This window comes from Camelina sativa, chromosome 19, assembly GCF_030686135.1.
Source record: "Camelina sativa cultivar CO46 ecotype springtype chromosome 19, ASM3068613v1".
In the NCBI taxonomy this organism is placed as follows: Eukaryota; Viridiplantae; Streptophyta; class Magnoliopsida; order Brassicales; family Brassicaceae; genus Camelina; species Camelina sativa.
In genome coordinates this window covers 2,528,293-2,541,977 of record NC_141898.1, presented here as the reverse complement: position 1 = coordinate 2,541,977, position 13,685 = coordinate 2,528,293, and the positions used below count along the sequence as shown (strand labels likewise).

The 13,685-nt window shown below is 34.4% G+C and overlaps 3 protein-coding genes across 4 annotated transcripts; all 3 read left to right on the top strand.

Moving 5' to 3' along the window:
* Positions 1–796: 796 nt before the first annotated feature.
* Positions 797–1,638, top strand: LOC104764301 (uncharacterized). The gene has a single exon (XM_010487803.3). It carries the CDS (start codon positions 909–911, stop codon positions 1,419–1,421), a length of 513 nt encoding a protein of 170 aa, XP_010486105.1. The 5' UTR covers positions 797–908; the 3' UTR covers positions 1,422–1,638.
* A 983-nt stretch (positions 1,639–2,621) lies between these two features.
* LOC104764300 (putative E3 ubiquitin-protein ligase LUL4) lies at positions 2,622–4,763 on the top strand. Of its 2 annotated transcripts, none has more exons than XM_010487802.3 (3): positions 2,622–3,255; positions 3,721–4,210; positions 4,426–4,763. In XM_010487802.3, the coding sequence occupies exons 1-3, from the start codon at positions 2,780–2,782 to the stop codon at positions 4,543–4,545; spliced, it is 1,086 nt and encodes a 361-aa protein (XP_010486104.1). In that variant the 5' UTR covers positions 2,622–2,779; the 3' UTR covers positions 4,546–4,763. The 2 variants fall into 2 exon arrangements, with proteins under 2 accessions (XP_010486104.1, XP_087358932.1); XM_087502806.1 differs by having other exon boundaries at positions 2,695–3,447.
* A 3,289-nt stretch (positions 4,764–8,052) lies between these two features.
* On the top strand, positions 8,053–10,366 carry LOC104764299 (heavy metal-associated isoprenylated plant protein 32). The gene is made up of 4 exons (XM_010487801.3): positions 8,053–8,391; positions 8,506–8,619; positions 8,715–8,790; positions 8,949–10,366. The coding sequence occupies exons 2-4, from the start codon at positions 8,590–8,592 to the stop codon at positions 10,193–10,195; spliced, it is 1,353 nt and encodes a 450-aa protein (XP_010486103.2). The 5' UTR covers positions 8,053–8,391; positions 8,506–8,589; the 3' UTR covers positions 10,196–10,366.
* The last annotated feature ends 3,319 nt before the right edge of the window (positions 10,367–13,685 follow it).

Genomic DNA, 13,685 nt, shown 5'->3' with positions numbered 1-13,685 from the left:
TAATTTGCAAAAGTGTTCGGACAAAAACCGAGTGGTCTATAGACAATTATTTCTTACATAATTCTATAGGACAGAGGGAAGAAAAAAATAGACGAGAAAAATAATGCCACAATTAATCATTTCGATTGGGTCAAATGAACAATCTTCTTCATTGTAAAGCCTAAAATTTAGAAGAGAAAGGGAATAATTGGAAACCAAAAGGGGGATTAAAGTTTCCATACTTCATAATGGTGACAGTTCAAGCAAAGTGTTTATGTGTGAAACTGTAGATTATAAATATACCTATAAAAAATGTATAAGTACACATTATTGTTTGTTAGTTTATCATCAACTTGATAAAGAGAGAAATAACGAAGTATTTGTCGGCGTCTTTGATTTCTTGGCTTATTGTCTCGAACCACAATACCAAATTTTCCTTCACCACACGAATATAATCTATCTCCAAATAGTTTAGATAAGTATTTCTTAGATTTTCTCGCTTAATATGTGAAGCATATTTTTTTTGTTCACATATCTCTTGATAAACAGATCATTATCGATTGTGACTTAAGAATATTTAAAAACGGATTGCTCCAATTGGTTTGTTTTTATATGGTAAACCAAATTTATGAGTCGAAAACTATAGTGCTAATTTTGACTTTTCAGACATGTACAGCTACTGAGAATTAACTTTGGTCAATATGATGAAATCACAAGGTTGGTTAAACTATTATTGTGAACGGTCAACCAAATTGTCTTTATAAACCACTAGTGAACCGAAATTGCCTCTTTTTTAGTCTTTTAGAAAATCCATATTATAAAGTACAGTGATACTATTCCCCTTGCATTTACTATTTGGCACACAATAGAAAAATCCAATATCTTACTCTTGTGAGCCATCAAAAGAAGAAAGAGAGAAGAAAAAAATAATGGATATGAAAACATCAAAGGTGAAGTTCACAAAAGAGATGATAGAGTCTATCAAAGGCAAGCTCCCAAGGCTTAGTTTCCTCCTCCTCTTCCTCCGACAATGTTACGGTGGTTGCGGCGACCGGACCCATCTACTCCCTTGCCCCATTGCCACCGCCTCCACCCGCTTTTGGAACCTCTCCGACCGTCCCGTGGAGCTCCAGATTCGGGTTGGTTCAATCCTAAAACGGGTCCACACTCTCAAACCCGGCCGTTCCAAGAGGCTAAGACATAGTAACATCCATAGAGCTTACGTTGATGACCAAGAAGGACGTAGATGGTTGTACTACGACGAAACGTGTCTACCGTACGTATGGGTGCACGAGACCGGTACGGACTTGTCGAAGATGGTGAAGCAACAGTACGTGAGTCTTGAGGATCTGAGGGACTACTCAGAGATTAGGGTTTATAAGGATTTACAGAAAGGTTGTGTCTCAGTTGAGAAAAGAGACAGAGCTTCTGCTTTGTGTTGATTCTCTTTCTTTCTCATGCTTCCTTTCTCTTAATTTACTCCTTGTGAAATTTATCGTTATGGTTAGTTCATCTAAATTATTTTAAGTTCTATATATATATATATATATATATATATATATATGTGTGTGTGTTTTTTTATTATGTGATACATAATGCATGTATCAATATGATTGTAATCCATTCTCTAATATTGACTCTTATTTGGATTTATTGGTATTAGACAATGTCATCATTAGTTAATCTCTTACCAAAAGGGGTAACTAGAACTACTTCCGGATTACAAACTAATCACAAAATTTTGTCATTGTCGTCGGTTGAAGTTTGTGGTAGTTGAGGACTATATCTATATGTAGTGGAAGCAGAAGATGGCATTGTTAAGTTTTTAACACAACTTGGTTATTAAGTGTTTTTGTGATCTTTGCTTAAAAGTAGTATTAAAAATCTTAATGGGTCATAATTGAAAAAATAGAGGTTTCTTTTAATATCGTTTTGCCAAAACAGAGATGAAATCAAACAAAATTTCTTATAATGAAATGAAGAACTGAAGACTGACTCGACCAAATAAATTTCCTCTTATTTGGTCGAGAGATCTTATCTTGACACGTTTCTCGATGATCAATAATGTGTGTTGTGTTTTTTGTTTATATTTTTCGGTTGGAGAAAGGCAACAAAACCCAACGAGGTGCTTTGATGGCAGGCAAAATAATGACCTTTCCTCTGTGATCCTCTCCACTTTGATATAGTCCATTAATCTAATACATGCAATTGTGTCATATAGCCAAGTAGTATTCAATATGGCAATACTCAACATATGATGCAATGATAGACTTCTGGTACCCAGCAACAAATTGTAGTGGAACTTTAATGGAGGATGTGAATCATGTGCGTAGCTTTAGCTTTAGCCTTTAGGATACGAAGTTTTAGAAAAATCGATTTTCCGCATGAGATCATGTAATATCACTATAGTTCTAGTGTTGACTTTTAAGTAAGCATCAGTCAATTTAATGGGCACGGTAAGTGAGATTAGGTGGTAAGAAGACGAATATTAAAGTCAAAGTTATGAAGAAAAAACTGAAACCTAACCATTTTATTTGATTAGTAATTAATTAACCGAATATAATAAACCGAATCGTAAACCAAAACCAAACCGGAAAAGATAAAATTTTTGTTTACTCGTCGGTTTAAAAAGTAAAAGAGAAGAAAGTCAAAAAAGCAAAGTACCGAAGCGTGAAGGAGACACACATCTTTATACCAAATCTTCTGTTTCTTCTCAGTCTCTCTCTCTGCTTTGCTTCTGTTGTGCTTTCTGTCTTGTCTCTTTCTTTCCCCATTGGATTTGTCATTCTTTTTCTCACCAATGGGAATCTCCTTTAGCAACAACAACAATAACAGAAGACGAGACACCAACCGCCGTCTCCTCCACCACAACCATCCTCCGCCGCCTTACTATTACCTCGACCCTCCTCCTCCACCACCGCCATTCCCACCGCATTATGACTACAATTACCATCTCTCTCAGCCTCTACCGCCACAGCCACAGATCAACTCTTGTTCCTACGGCCATTACCATTACTACCCTCAGCCTCCTCAGTATTTCACCACCGCTCACCCCAATTGGTGGGGTGGTCCGATGACGAGGCCGGCGTATTACGGTCCGCCTCACCCTCAAACTCAAACGCAGCCGCTCCCACCGCCGTACGTGGAGCAACAGAACGCGAAGAAAGTGAGGAACGACGTCAATGTGCATAGAGGTACGGTGAGGCTCGAAGTGGACGATCTCGTCCCTCGCCACCTTCTAGTTTCCTTCGTCTTCGATGCCCTTTTCGACGGCAGGTAATATTCAACCATCAGGGCTTTTGATCTATCAACATTGCGTGATAATGTGATTCGATTTCTAGGTCTTAGAACCATAATTGCGACGAAATTGGCAAATTAAGACCGATGGAACTATTAAAGGAAAGATCTTTACTCATTGGAACCATATGGAATGTAGTAAAGGTTCAAGCTTTACATGATTTTGATTAGGTAATGTGTATATTGAGCGCATGGTTTAATAAAGGAAAGATCTTTACTCATTGGAACCATATGGAATGTAGTAAAGGTTCAATCTTTACATGATTTTGCATAATAGGTAATGTGTATATTGAGCCCCTGGTTTAATCTTGAACTCTAATCAGATCAGAAACGTCGAGAGAGATCTCATCTTTCTTCAGAATTGGAATAAACTTATATGATATGTATTGAGTATTGACCAATGTTAAAGATAAGATTCTCATTGTGTTCTCATTTCATTTTCAGTTTCACTATCACCTTCTTTGCTAAAGAGGAACAAAACTGCACATTTGTCCCGCAGTTTCCAGAGGTTTATTCACCAGCAAGATTCCATTTTCAGAAAGGTCCTGGACAGAAGTTTCTGCAGCCTTCAGGGACAGGAACCGACCTTAGCTTCTTTGCTCTTGATGATCTGTCAAAACCCTTCCAAGAAGATGTGTATCCGCTTGTAATTTCAGCTGAGACTGTAATCTCTCCAAATCCAATCTCAGAGCAATCATCAGTTCATAAGCAAGTCACTCAAGCGGTTCTTGAGAAGGGTAACGATGGATCTTTCAAAGTGAAAGTCGTAAAACAGATTCTTTGGATTGAAGGAGTTCGATATGAACTCCGCGAGTTGTATGGTTCTACCACTCAAGGTGCAGCCTCGGGATTAGAGGACAGTGGTTCGGGTAAAGAATGTGTGATCTGTATGACTGAGGCTATGGACACGGCTGTGCTGCCTTGCAGACATTTGGTAAGACTTTCTCAATCTTTTACTTTTTGGTTTCTAAAGTTGGCATATTTGCTTTTGGTAAGCATTTGTTTTTATATTTTCTTTGATGAGAAGTTCTTGTTTTTTTCGATCAAATCCAACCTACAATATCTATAGATCACTGTGCAATCAGTTTAAAGAGAGGAACATTTTTATTCTAATGTATTATAATGTTGTATGTATGTCCATCTTTGCAGTGCATGTGCAGCGACTGCGCGAAAGAATTGAGGCTTCAGTCGAACAAATGTCCGATTTGTCGACAACCAATCGAAGAGCTCTTAGAGATCAAAGTGAACAGTAGTGATGAACAACACTAGTAAGCAAAAACGGTTCTTCCTTTACTTAAAACACCATTTCTTATATCATTCTTTCTTCTTCTTTTTTCTGAAATCCTCCATATCTAAATCTGTATTTTGAATCATTGTTGTGTGACTTCGTACCGCATATAGATTTGTTTTGGTACAAAGGTTTGTAGTTGGAAGATATCAGCATCAGTATATGTAGTGCTATTGTGCTAAAAAGAAGAGCTTTTTCATTTTCTTTAGCAAATATTTATCCTCTTTGATAACTTCCTAACACTCTCAACCAATCTACTTAATGTGTGTAATTGAATGCTTTTGTTGGTTAGCTTAGACAAAAGGATCCAATGTTGTGGTCCAAATCTCATAGTACCCCCAAATAATTAATTTCTTCTCAAGGTCTAGAAATTAACATTTTGCAGAGTTTGTATAGCAACACATTCTTTACCATGTAGTAGAGTCAAAGATTATAAGAGAGAATGGTGAGTTTTGGTATTTGCAGAGATAGTAAAAGAATAGAAAGAGGAAAAAAGAGGTGAAGTTGAAGAAGAAGAATCATTTTCTGCTTTTTTCGCCTATGAAGTTTAAATTTAAAACATCAATTGAAGAAAAAGCTGCAGGAGGAAAAAGAATGTTTCCCACTGAGGTTGAGCTTTAAAAGAAACAAAAAAGGTCCTTTTTATAAAATAATAAAAAAATAGTCTTAGTTATTCTTTTGACAGAATGCTCAAACTTTTAAATTATGAAAAGTCTTTATTTGATCTGTTATTGTTTGGTCGCAAGCTTAAACTGAACTAGATAATAATTATTGGTTGATTTCGTAATTAGAAGTTTCTTTCTGATGCTTACTGAAGAAAAAAAAATAAAAATAAATCAACTATATGTACATATTTAGCGTAGTTAGGCTGAAATTTCAGTTTTGTAAACAAATATTTCTAAAATTGACTAAAACGAAATGATATCAACGGTGACGTCGATGAGAAATATTACCTTTTAAAGGCCAAAACGTACAATAATGCACTTTCCGAAAATACGAAGAAGATAAAAACGAATCCAAAGGCAAAAGATGGTAACACGACAAAGGAATTAATAATGTCATTTTGTGAAGAGGAAGAAGAAGAAGAAGAAGAAGAGCCATGTCATCATTGTCATGTGCAGAGACACTCATGTGACCAACAACAGCTATCGAGTTAGGCAAAACCCTCAACGACAAAAGTCCATTATTAATCATTTAATCTCATTCTCACAAGCCAAAATTATTTTTCAAAACTCATCAATTGCTTTTTCAATTAAATTGATTTTTTTTTTTGGGAACTTTCCAAATGTGTGAATGTATGCATCTTACGATTCCATTATTTACTAACTTAATAATTGAACAACCATCATATATCTGATATGTATTAGAAATCCAAGTCTTGAATGTTCTATGATTTCATAAGATTTAGTTAAGAATGTGATAATTATATATAGTTAGGCACTAGGCAGGCTTTGATTTAATAAGCAAATGAATGTGTCCTTCAGCTTCACCAACAAAACCATTATACTGTATTCCTTTTTTTCTTTCAAGAAAACCATTTTACAAAATTTACAAGACAATTAATTTGAGTATACAGTGGCTCACTTTATAAATGCTCATCCATATTTTTTTTAAAAATAGTGAGTCTCTTCAAGAAGTGTTAAAGCGAAACACGAAGCGATGAGACGATTAGTAAATGTGTAAAAGAATAATGTATTGTAGATCGTAAAAACAAATGTACTTAGTATTAAAATACAATTGGGAATTAAACAAGTACCTCTAATAATAAATTAGGGGAAACTTGCAGAGAGATCTGGCTGAAAACGTGATTATGAGGGTCACAGTCGCACTATAAATTAGTACTATGAAATACGAACGAGAACGAGGCATTTTGCCATTCATCATTAAAAACTTTAAATACCGCAGCCCCCACTCTTATTTTTTTTTTCCTATTTTTATACTCTCTACATGATATGACCAATTTTGTTTTTGCAACAAAGACTTTCCTATCCCTTACTCAATTTAAGCATCCTTATATTTTTCTTTACCTTATATCTAAGCTCTATTCATTTAGGATTTTAAACAACCAATAGAAATTTGACATATCACTTATTAACATTTTATACAATTTCCAGAATTTTCTATATTAAGAATTATTTTAAACAATCTATTAGGATTTGACATGACATTCATTAACATTTTTTAAATTTCCAGAATTTTAAGAAAAAAGAAAGTTTTAAATTTATGGAAATAAAAGACTATGTACAATATCCCACATCGGCTAGAAAATTTTTAGAACCAGTATAAATAAGATTAATATGCTTCCAACAACGAATGATCAAGAAAACTTGATTTATCACACATCCAAGTTTAAAAGTTTTATTCGGTTTGATCCAGTTTTTTATTTGATCAAATTAAAATTTTAAAAGTTTCAAAAAAATATATTATAATATTTAAAAAAATTTAAAAGTTTAAATATTATAAATATTGAAACTTTTCAAAGTTCTTAGCTTTTAAAAAGTTTTTACATATTATAATTTTTAAATTTTAAAAGTTCAAAATATTATAAATATTGAAACTTTTTAAAAAATTCAAATATTATATTTCGAAACCTTTTAAAAGTTTAAAATATTATAAATATTGATGTAAAACATAAATTATCTTATTTATCTACGTTTGTGCTTTTTATTTCTTATGAGTTGTAAAACATATTTTTGTGTATGATTTTATAGATAAGTTGATATTCTTTCATTAATTTTTATTTTTTATTTTTTATCTTATTTTTTATTTTTATGAGAAAAGAAATGATTTTGTTCTTGGAGTTTGATGGGTTAAGAAGTTGTGTGGTAGTCTAAAAAAAATGTTTTTTTGTGGAAGAATGTGAAGAAGTTGACGAGAAAGAAGAAGAAAAAGAATATAACGAATAACGAGACATAGGTGGTAGTGATCAACTAAATATGAAAACGAGTTAAATTCATGATGATAAAATTGTTTTGTTTTTCTCGTGGTCAAAGAAATGGTTTAGGATATGTGAGGTCATCAGTTTGATTCGTCTCGCCTGGACGTTGAGTTAAATTCATGATTTTTTTTAATCAGATTTGGTTTTATAACACAACTGATTTTTATATTTTAAAAAATTGTGTATCTGAAATTTATTATTTTTTTTCTTAATACTGATTTAAATTTTTTTTATAATACAATATTTTATTACCATTATAAATCATTTATATTTTTCATCAAAATATATCAAATACATCCACGCGTAGCGTAAATTCAAAACCTAGTATTAGTAATACTAGTATACTAATACTACTAATCATTAATAAATTGGGTTATCATGGGTAATTCTCACTTAATTAATTGTATCTCTATATCTTTTTAATGTTCGGTATAAATCTAATTTCGATAGTTTTGACTTTTTTTTACAGTATTTTAATCCCAGTCGATTTTGAAGTCGTCTTATAATTTGAACATACTAAAAATCTGCAAAATATACCACATGCCTCATTGGCATAGATTTTTGACATTGGAGAATTCTCGAAAAAGGTAGTAATTTTTTTTTTCTTTTCAATAAGTATAATATTACATAAAAAATATTGGGAAAGTCTAGGCAAAAAAAAATAACATAATAATATTGGTCACTCCTTTCTTCTAAATAAATTGAAGCAGCGACTTTACTTCTCTCTATCTCTGACTCTGAAAAAGATGAAGTGGAGAAGTTAATGTTCACCAACTTAATACTGCAAAGTCTGAATCTTTCTTCCTTCTTCTTCTTTGCCTTCTTTCTAGTGCGTCTCTCGTTCTCCACTCTGCCTCTCTGTTTCTTTCTTGTTTTTGAAGAAAGAAAGGTATCTATCTTACTCAGTTCTTCACATATACATATGAAGTGATGTCTTCTTTTCTTTTGTGTCCTTGAATGTGTTAAATGATAGCAATATCTTGGGTTCTCTAATGTTGTCCAGTTTGAAGTTGCAAGTAGCAGAGGAGCTGTCTCAGATCTGGTACTAAAGTGAGAGAGATTTGAGTATCTTGTTTAGAAAAAAAAAATGAGTAAAGAAGAGTTCATGAAGATCCAGGTTTCGTCACCATTACTGTCTGATACTCCTTCTCTCAGTGTGTGTGTCTTCTGTTGACTTTTTAATCTGAGAAAGATTTATATGTATATTTGTAGACTTGTGTTCTTAAAGTGAACATACACTGTGATGGCTGTAAGCACAAAGTCAAGAAAATCTTGCAGAAAATCGAAGGTAAATAGAGAACTCAAAATCTCTTCTTTTTTTTTTTTTACTTTTTTTTTTTTGTTTTTTCAAAGTCTCGAATCAAGATTTTTTTTAGTTTGTTGAGTAAATTAAAAGTAGTAGTAGTATTAGAAACTTATTTTGAGTTGTTGTCTGAAACCAATCAGGTGTTTTCACGACCAAGATTGACTCAGAGCAAGGGAAAGTGACTGTCTCAGGGAGCGTAGATCCTTCTGTTCTCATCAAGAAGCTCGCCAAATCTGGTAAACATGCTGAACTCTGGGGAGCTCCTAAGGGTAACAACAATCCCAATCAGTCCCAACTGGCGGATCAGTTTAAGGGGATGCAGATTGACAACGGAAAAAGCAGTGGCGGCGGCGGCGGAAACAATAATAACAACAAGAAAGGTCAGAAGGGCAGTGGAGGAGGAGGAGGGGGTGGAGGTAACAGTAATGCGCCAAAGATGAGTCAACAACTGAATCCACAACAGATGCAGCAGCTTCAACAGCTTCAGAAGATTAAAGGGTTTCAAGATCTGAAGCTTCCTCCTCAGTTAAAAGGCTCTGTTCCTGTGAACAAGAACCAAAACCAGAAAGGAGTCAAGTTTGATGTTCCTGAGGATGATGATGACGATGGTTTTAGTGACGAGTTCGACGATAAGTTTACTGATGATGATGACGACGAGTTTGATGATGAGTTTGATGATCTCCCTCCTCCGTCTAATAAGATGAAGCCTAATGCTCAGCAGATGATGATGAACGCTCAGAAGAACGCTAATCTTGGCGGTGGTCCCGCTAAAAACGGCGGTAAGGGCGCTCCCGGCGGCGGCGGAGGTGGTGGTAAGGGTGGTCCCGGTGGCGGCGGTGAAAATCAAAACCAAGGCGGAGGAAAGAACGGTGGTAAAAACGGCGGTGGAGGTGGACATCCACAAGACGGTAAAAACGGTGGCGGCGGTGGTCCAAACGGCGGAAAGAAGGGTAACGGCGGAGGTGGACCCATGGCTGGAGGACCTCCGGGCGGTTTCCGTCCCATGGGAAACGGAGGTGCACCACCGAAGATGAGCATGCCTATGGGAGGACCAATGGGTATGGGTGGTCCGATGGGAAATATACCGGCGGTTCAGGGATTACCCGCGACCGGTCCAGGCGGTGTACCACCGGGTTATTTCCAAGGGGCCGGGTCAGATCCGATGCAACAACAGCAATATTTAGCAGCTGTCATGAACCAGAAACGAGCTATGGGTAACGAACGGTTCCAACCAATGATGTACGCACGTCCACCACCGGCAGTTAACTATATGCCGCCAAATCCGCATCCCTACCCGTACCCGTATCCATATCCACCACCTTATGGGAATGATCAGTACTCTCATGCCTTCAGCGACGAGAACACATCAAGCTGCGATATTATGTGAGATATATGGTCGACAAATCTAAATAAAACTTCAATATAGTTGTGTATTGAAATCCTAAGTTGGGGTTGTTTTTTTCTTCCATGGATCGAATGCTAAGTTGTTTTAGGTTTTTTTTTTCCACTTTGTGATGATAGCTTCGGTAATTTAATAGAATAATATAAAACTTCAAAATTACTAGGTTTTCTCAGTCCATGTGACTTTATATTTGCTAATTGTTGTGAATATACGGAGTTCCCAGAACAAATTCGGTAGATACCAAATCAAATTGATTATGAATGAATATATTGACACTTTTGGTTTGATCTTATTAGTATTTTTTTTTCAAAGAGGATACGGAATCTTTTAAATGGAAGTGGAGTTGTGTTGTCCTATGGACCATTATATTAAGATAATTTTCTCCACTATATTTGGATCTTGCTTTTATTTTCTTGTTGTTAGTTCTGAATTCTGTATTCTGTCGTCGAGTTAGGGAAAAGTATTATAAGCAAAAGTCAGCATGATTGGTTGCATTTAAATTCAAAAGTTAAAAAGGAAGAAAAAAGAATAGTATTTGATATAACGACTCATGATGACTAATTTTGTAAAATAATAATCAAAAATTTTGGGTCGTGGTCATATATAATAGTCTTCCTAGTACGTAAAAATTGGTCATCAATCTCCATCACCAATTCACGTCCGATGTTGTATTCTCTGTATAGTACTATTAGTTATCGAAACACTTTTTGCAACCAAATCAATTATTATCATGACTTTAATCGACAAAAACTAAAAATCATACGTAATTACTATTGCAAAATGCAAATATGATGTCGATTTAATGATATTAAATAAATAAATAAAAAGATGAAGAAGATATACATATACAGTATATCATATTGATTATTGATCGTGCATGATGTATTGATGATGATGGGGCCGAGTGGAACAGTTGAAAGAATTAAATGAAGGCTATGCGCGGCAGAGCTAAGTGTAGCGTCACCAGAATTGTTCAGTGCTGCATATATATATATATATGTCTCATCTTCTATGCTTTTATGCTTTTTACATATAACACACAAACTTTACTAATTAACTCAGAATTTAGATTCGCCTAGCTAGATTCTTGTTACTACGTAACAATTTCCTTTTTCGCTTACATCCTTTCTCATGTATAGTATAAATATTTGTTTTCTAGCTGTTACTTATTTGAAATACGTACAAATATACACGTGATGAAAAAAAATGATATACTTTATACGTTTGCCGACCAAAATACACGTATGTGGAGAAAAATGTGAGGAAAACACATGCATTAATATGGCACCCGATAGTATATTTTTATTGTAGTGAAATTGTGGTATAATTACGCTAGAAAAATAAAATTCAATTGAGTATCTGTTAAGTCGTTCTGAAGTTTGAAAACATTTCATTTTTTTTTCTTTACAAGTTACAAGGTTGTCGCCTAACAAATGAAATTTCTTTATATGGATTTTATTTTTCTTGCGAACTAGTAACAGTGTTCAGGGTATCCTATATACAGTAGTATGTTTCTGTAGTTTGCATTTATTTAGATCTCCGCAATTAAATTAGTTGAGCTTATAGAAGAAAACGAGTTGAAAAGTGGAAGACAAGTAAAAAAGTGAAATGCAACAAAGTGTGCGAGCAGCTCGAGATCCGACATTTGTTCATCTCTTGTTTAGTTGCAGCTCCAAGTCTATCTATCTTCAACCTTAGTTTTACTTTACTTACTTGTTCCCAATCAAAAACCCTTTACAGCAATTTGACAAAATAACCCATCTTTTCACTTTTTCCTCTTTTGGGACCCAATATTTTCTGTTGCACCTCCTTTTTAAAAACAATCCTTTTCCGAAAGAGATCGCCACAGCCAGTTCTCTCTAATCTTGAGTTAAATTGTTCTGCCGATAATTTGATTGAAATGTTATGTTGCTTAATAGTCGTATATACTGCAACATGTTAAAATGCACTATCATAGTTTTTGGTGAAACTCCCATTTTTCAGTTATCCAAAAAATATGTTGCCAACTCAGCATTGTGAGTGAATGGGTTGTCATGTTAACCTCTGAATCTCAGCCGTCGATTCAAGAGCTCAGTCATCTAGGACTTTCGTGGGACCCATCAGTTACAAAACCTTTGAATCACACAGCTGTCCACTAAACACATAAAAACAAACAATATTCTACTATTGTTTCTACTAATTGACGTTTTAAAAATAACTGTATGTACTAATTATTGCTATTCTTATCAGGTTTAAACTTTTTGAGAAGTTGTATGCGATATTCTAGTACACTGTATAGAAGTACTCCATTTATAAATTGTCTGAATGTTGTTTGTTGGGTGAGGGGCTGAGGGTGAACTAGAGTCTAACATGCTACACCATCTTTATATATTACAAAAACGTATATAATACCTAATTCTATATTTTACAAATGATTTTAGAATATGCAGTCAATATGGTACGTGCAACTGTGCAAGCATAATTTTGACGTGCTATCAATACAAACAGTGCTATTCTTTTGATTCGTTTTAATAACGCATATATAGTGTGTACCCTTTATTACAATGGCCTTGCAATTAGTACAGTCACTGCACTTGGTAGTTGGTATGTATGTTACTTATGATGGATGTATAGATTCGGTTTTGTTGTTGTATATATATCCCTTCACGTTGAATATGCGTTTAAGAAAATTCATATATCACTATTATTAGTTTTATTTTAAGGAATAAGTAAAAAACGTTCTTGTGAAGGTGTAACGACAGAAGCAAGCAAATACCGCTTTAACTATCGATCAAGAAACTGATGGTCCGATAACAAAGTCAATAATTGAACCACAAGCATTCCCACATGTTAATTGATCTCCTATATATATCTACTTAATCCATATTAATTAATTATTTCCTGAGGAAACTAATGAATTAAAAACACACACTTTAATCTTTACAATTAATGTACCTTTTTAAGGGTATACTATTTATTTGATTATTGATTTATCATGCAAATTGCAATTGGACGTTGACTCTAAATTCCAAGAAGAAAAATGTGTAACCAAACCCATGGAGTTCTCTTTCTACAGTGACACACGCTCCCTACAAATTTCGTAAATACAATGTATTGAAAGACTAAATGGAGTGGGTGCTACTATTGTAGCAGCCTAGTGGTTGGATAATCTCCGTTTTCAAAAGTTCCCTCACTTTGATTTGGTATTATCTTTCTCTCATTATGGCCCAGTGACCATATACATATCCACAATTTGATTCGCTTATAATTATATGGTGCCATATATGTGACAAGTAAAAATGTGGAACCAATAATTCAAAACTTCAACCTCGCTACTTCAACCCATATATCCAACAGGTCTTACTCATTGCTAATCTGAAATTTAACATGGTGTGTATCAGACTTCTCACTTATTTACATGCTCTCAGTCTCATATTAATTGTTGTTTAAGGCGAAATTAAAATATTCGGCTCGGTTTTAAGCATAGGATTAAAAC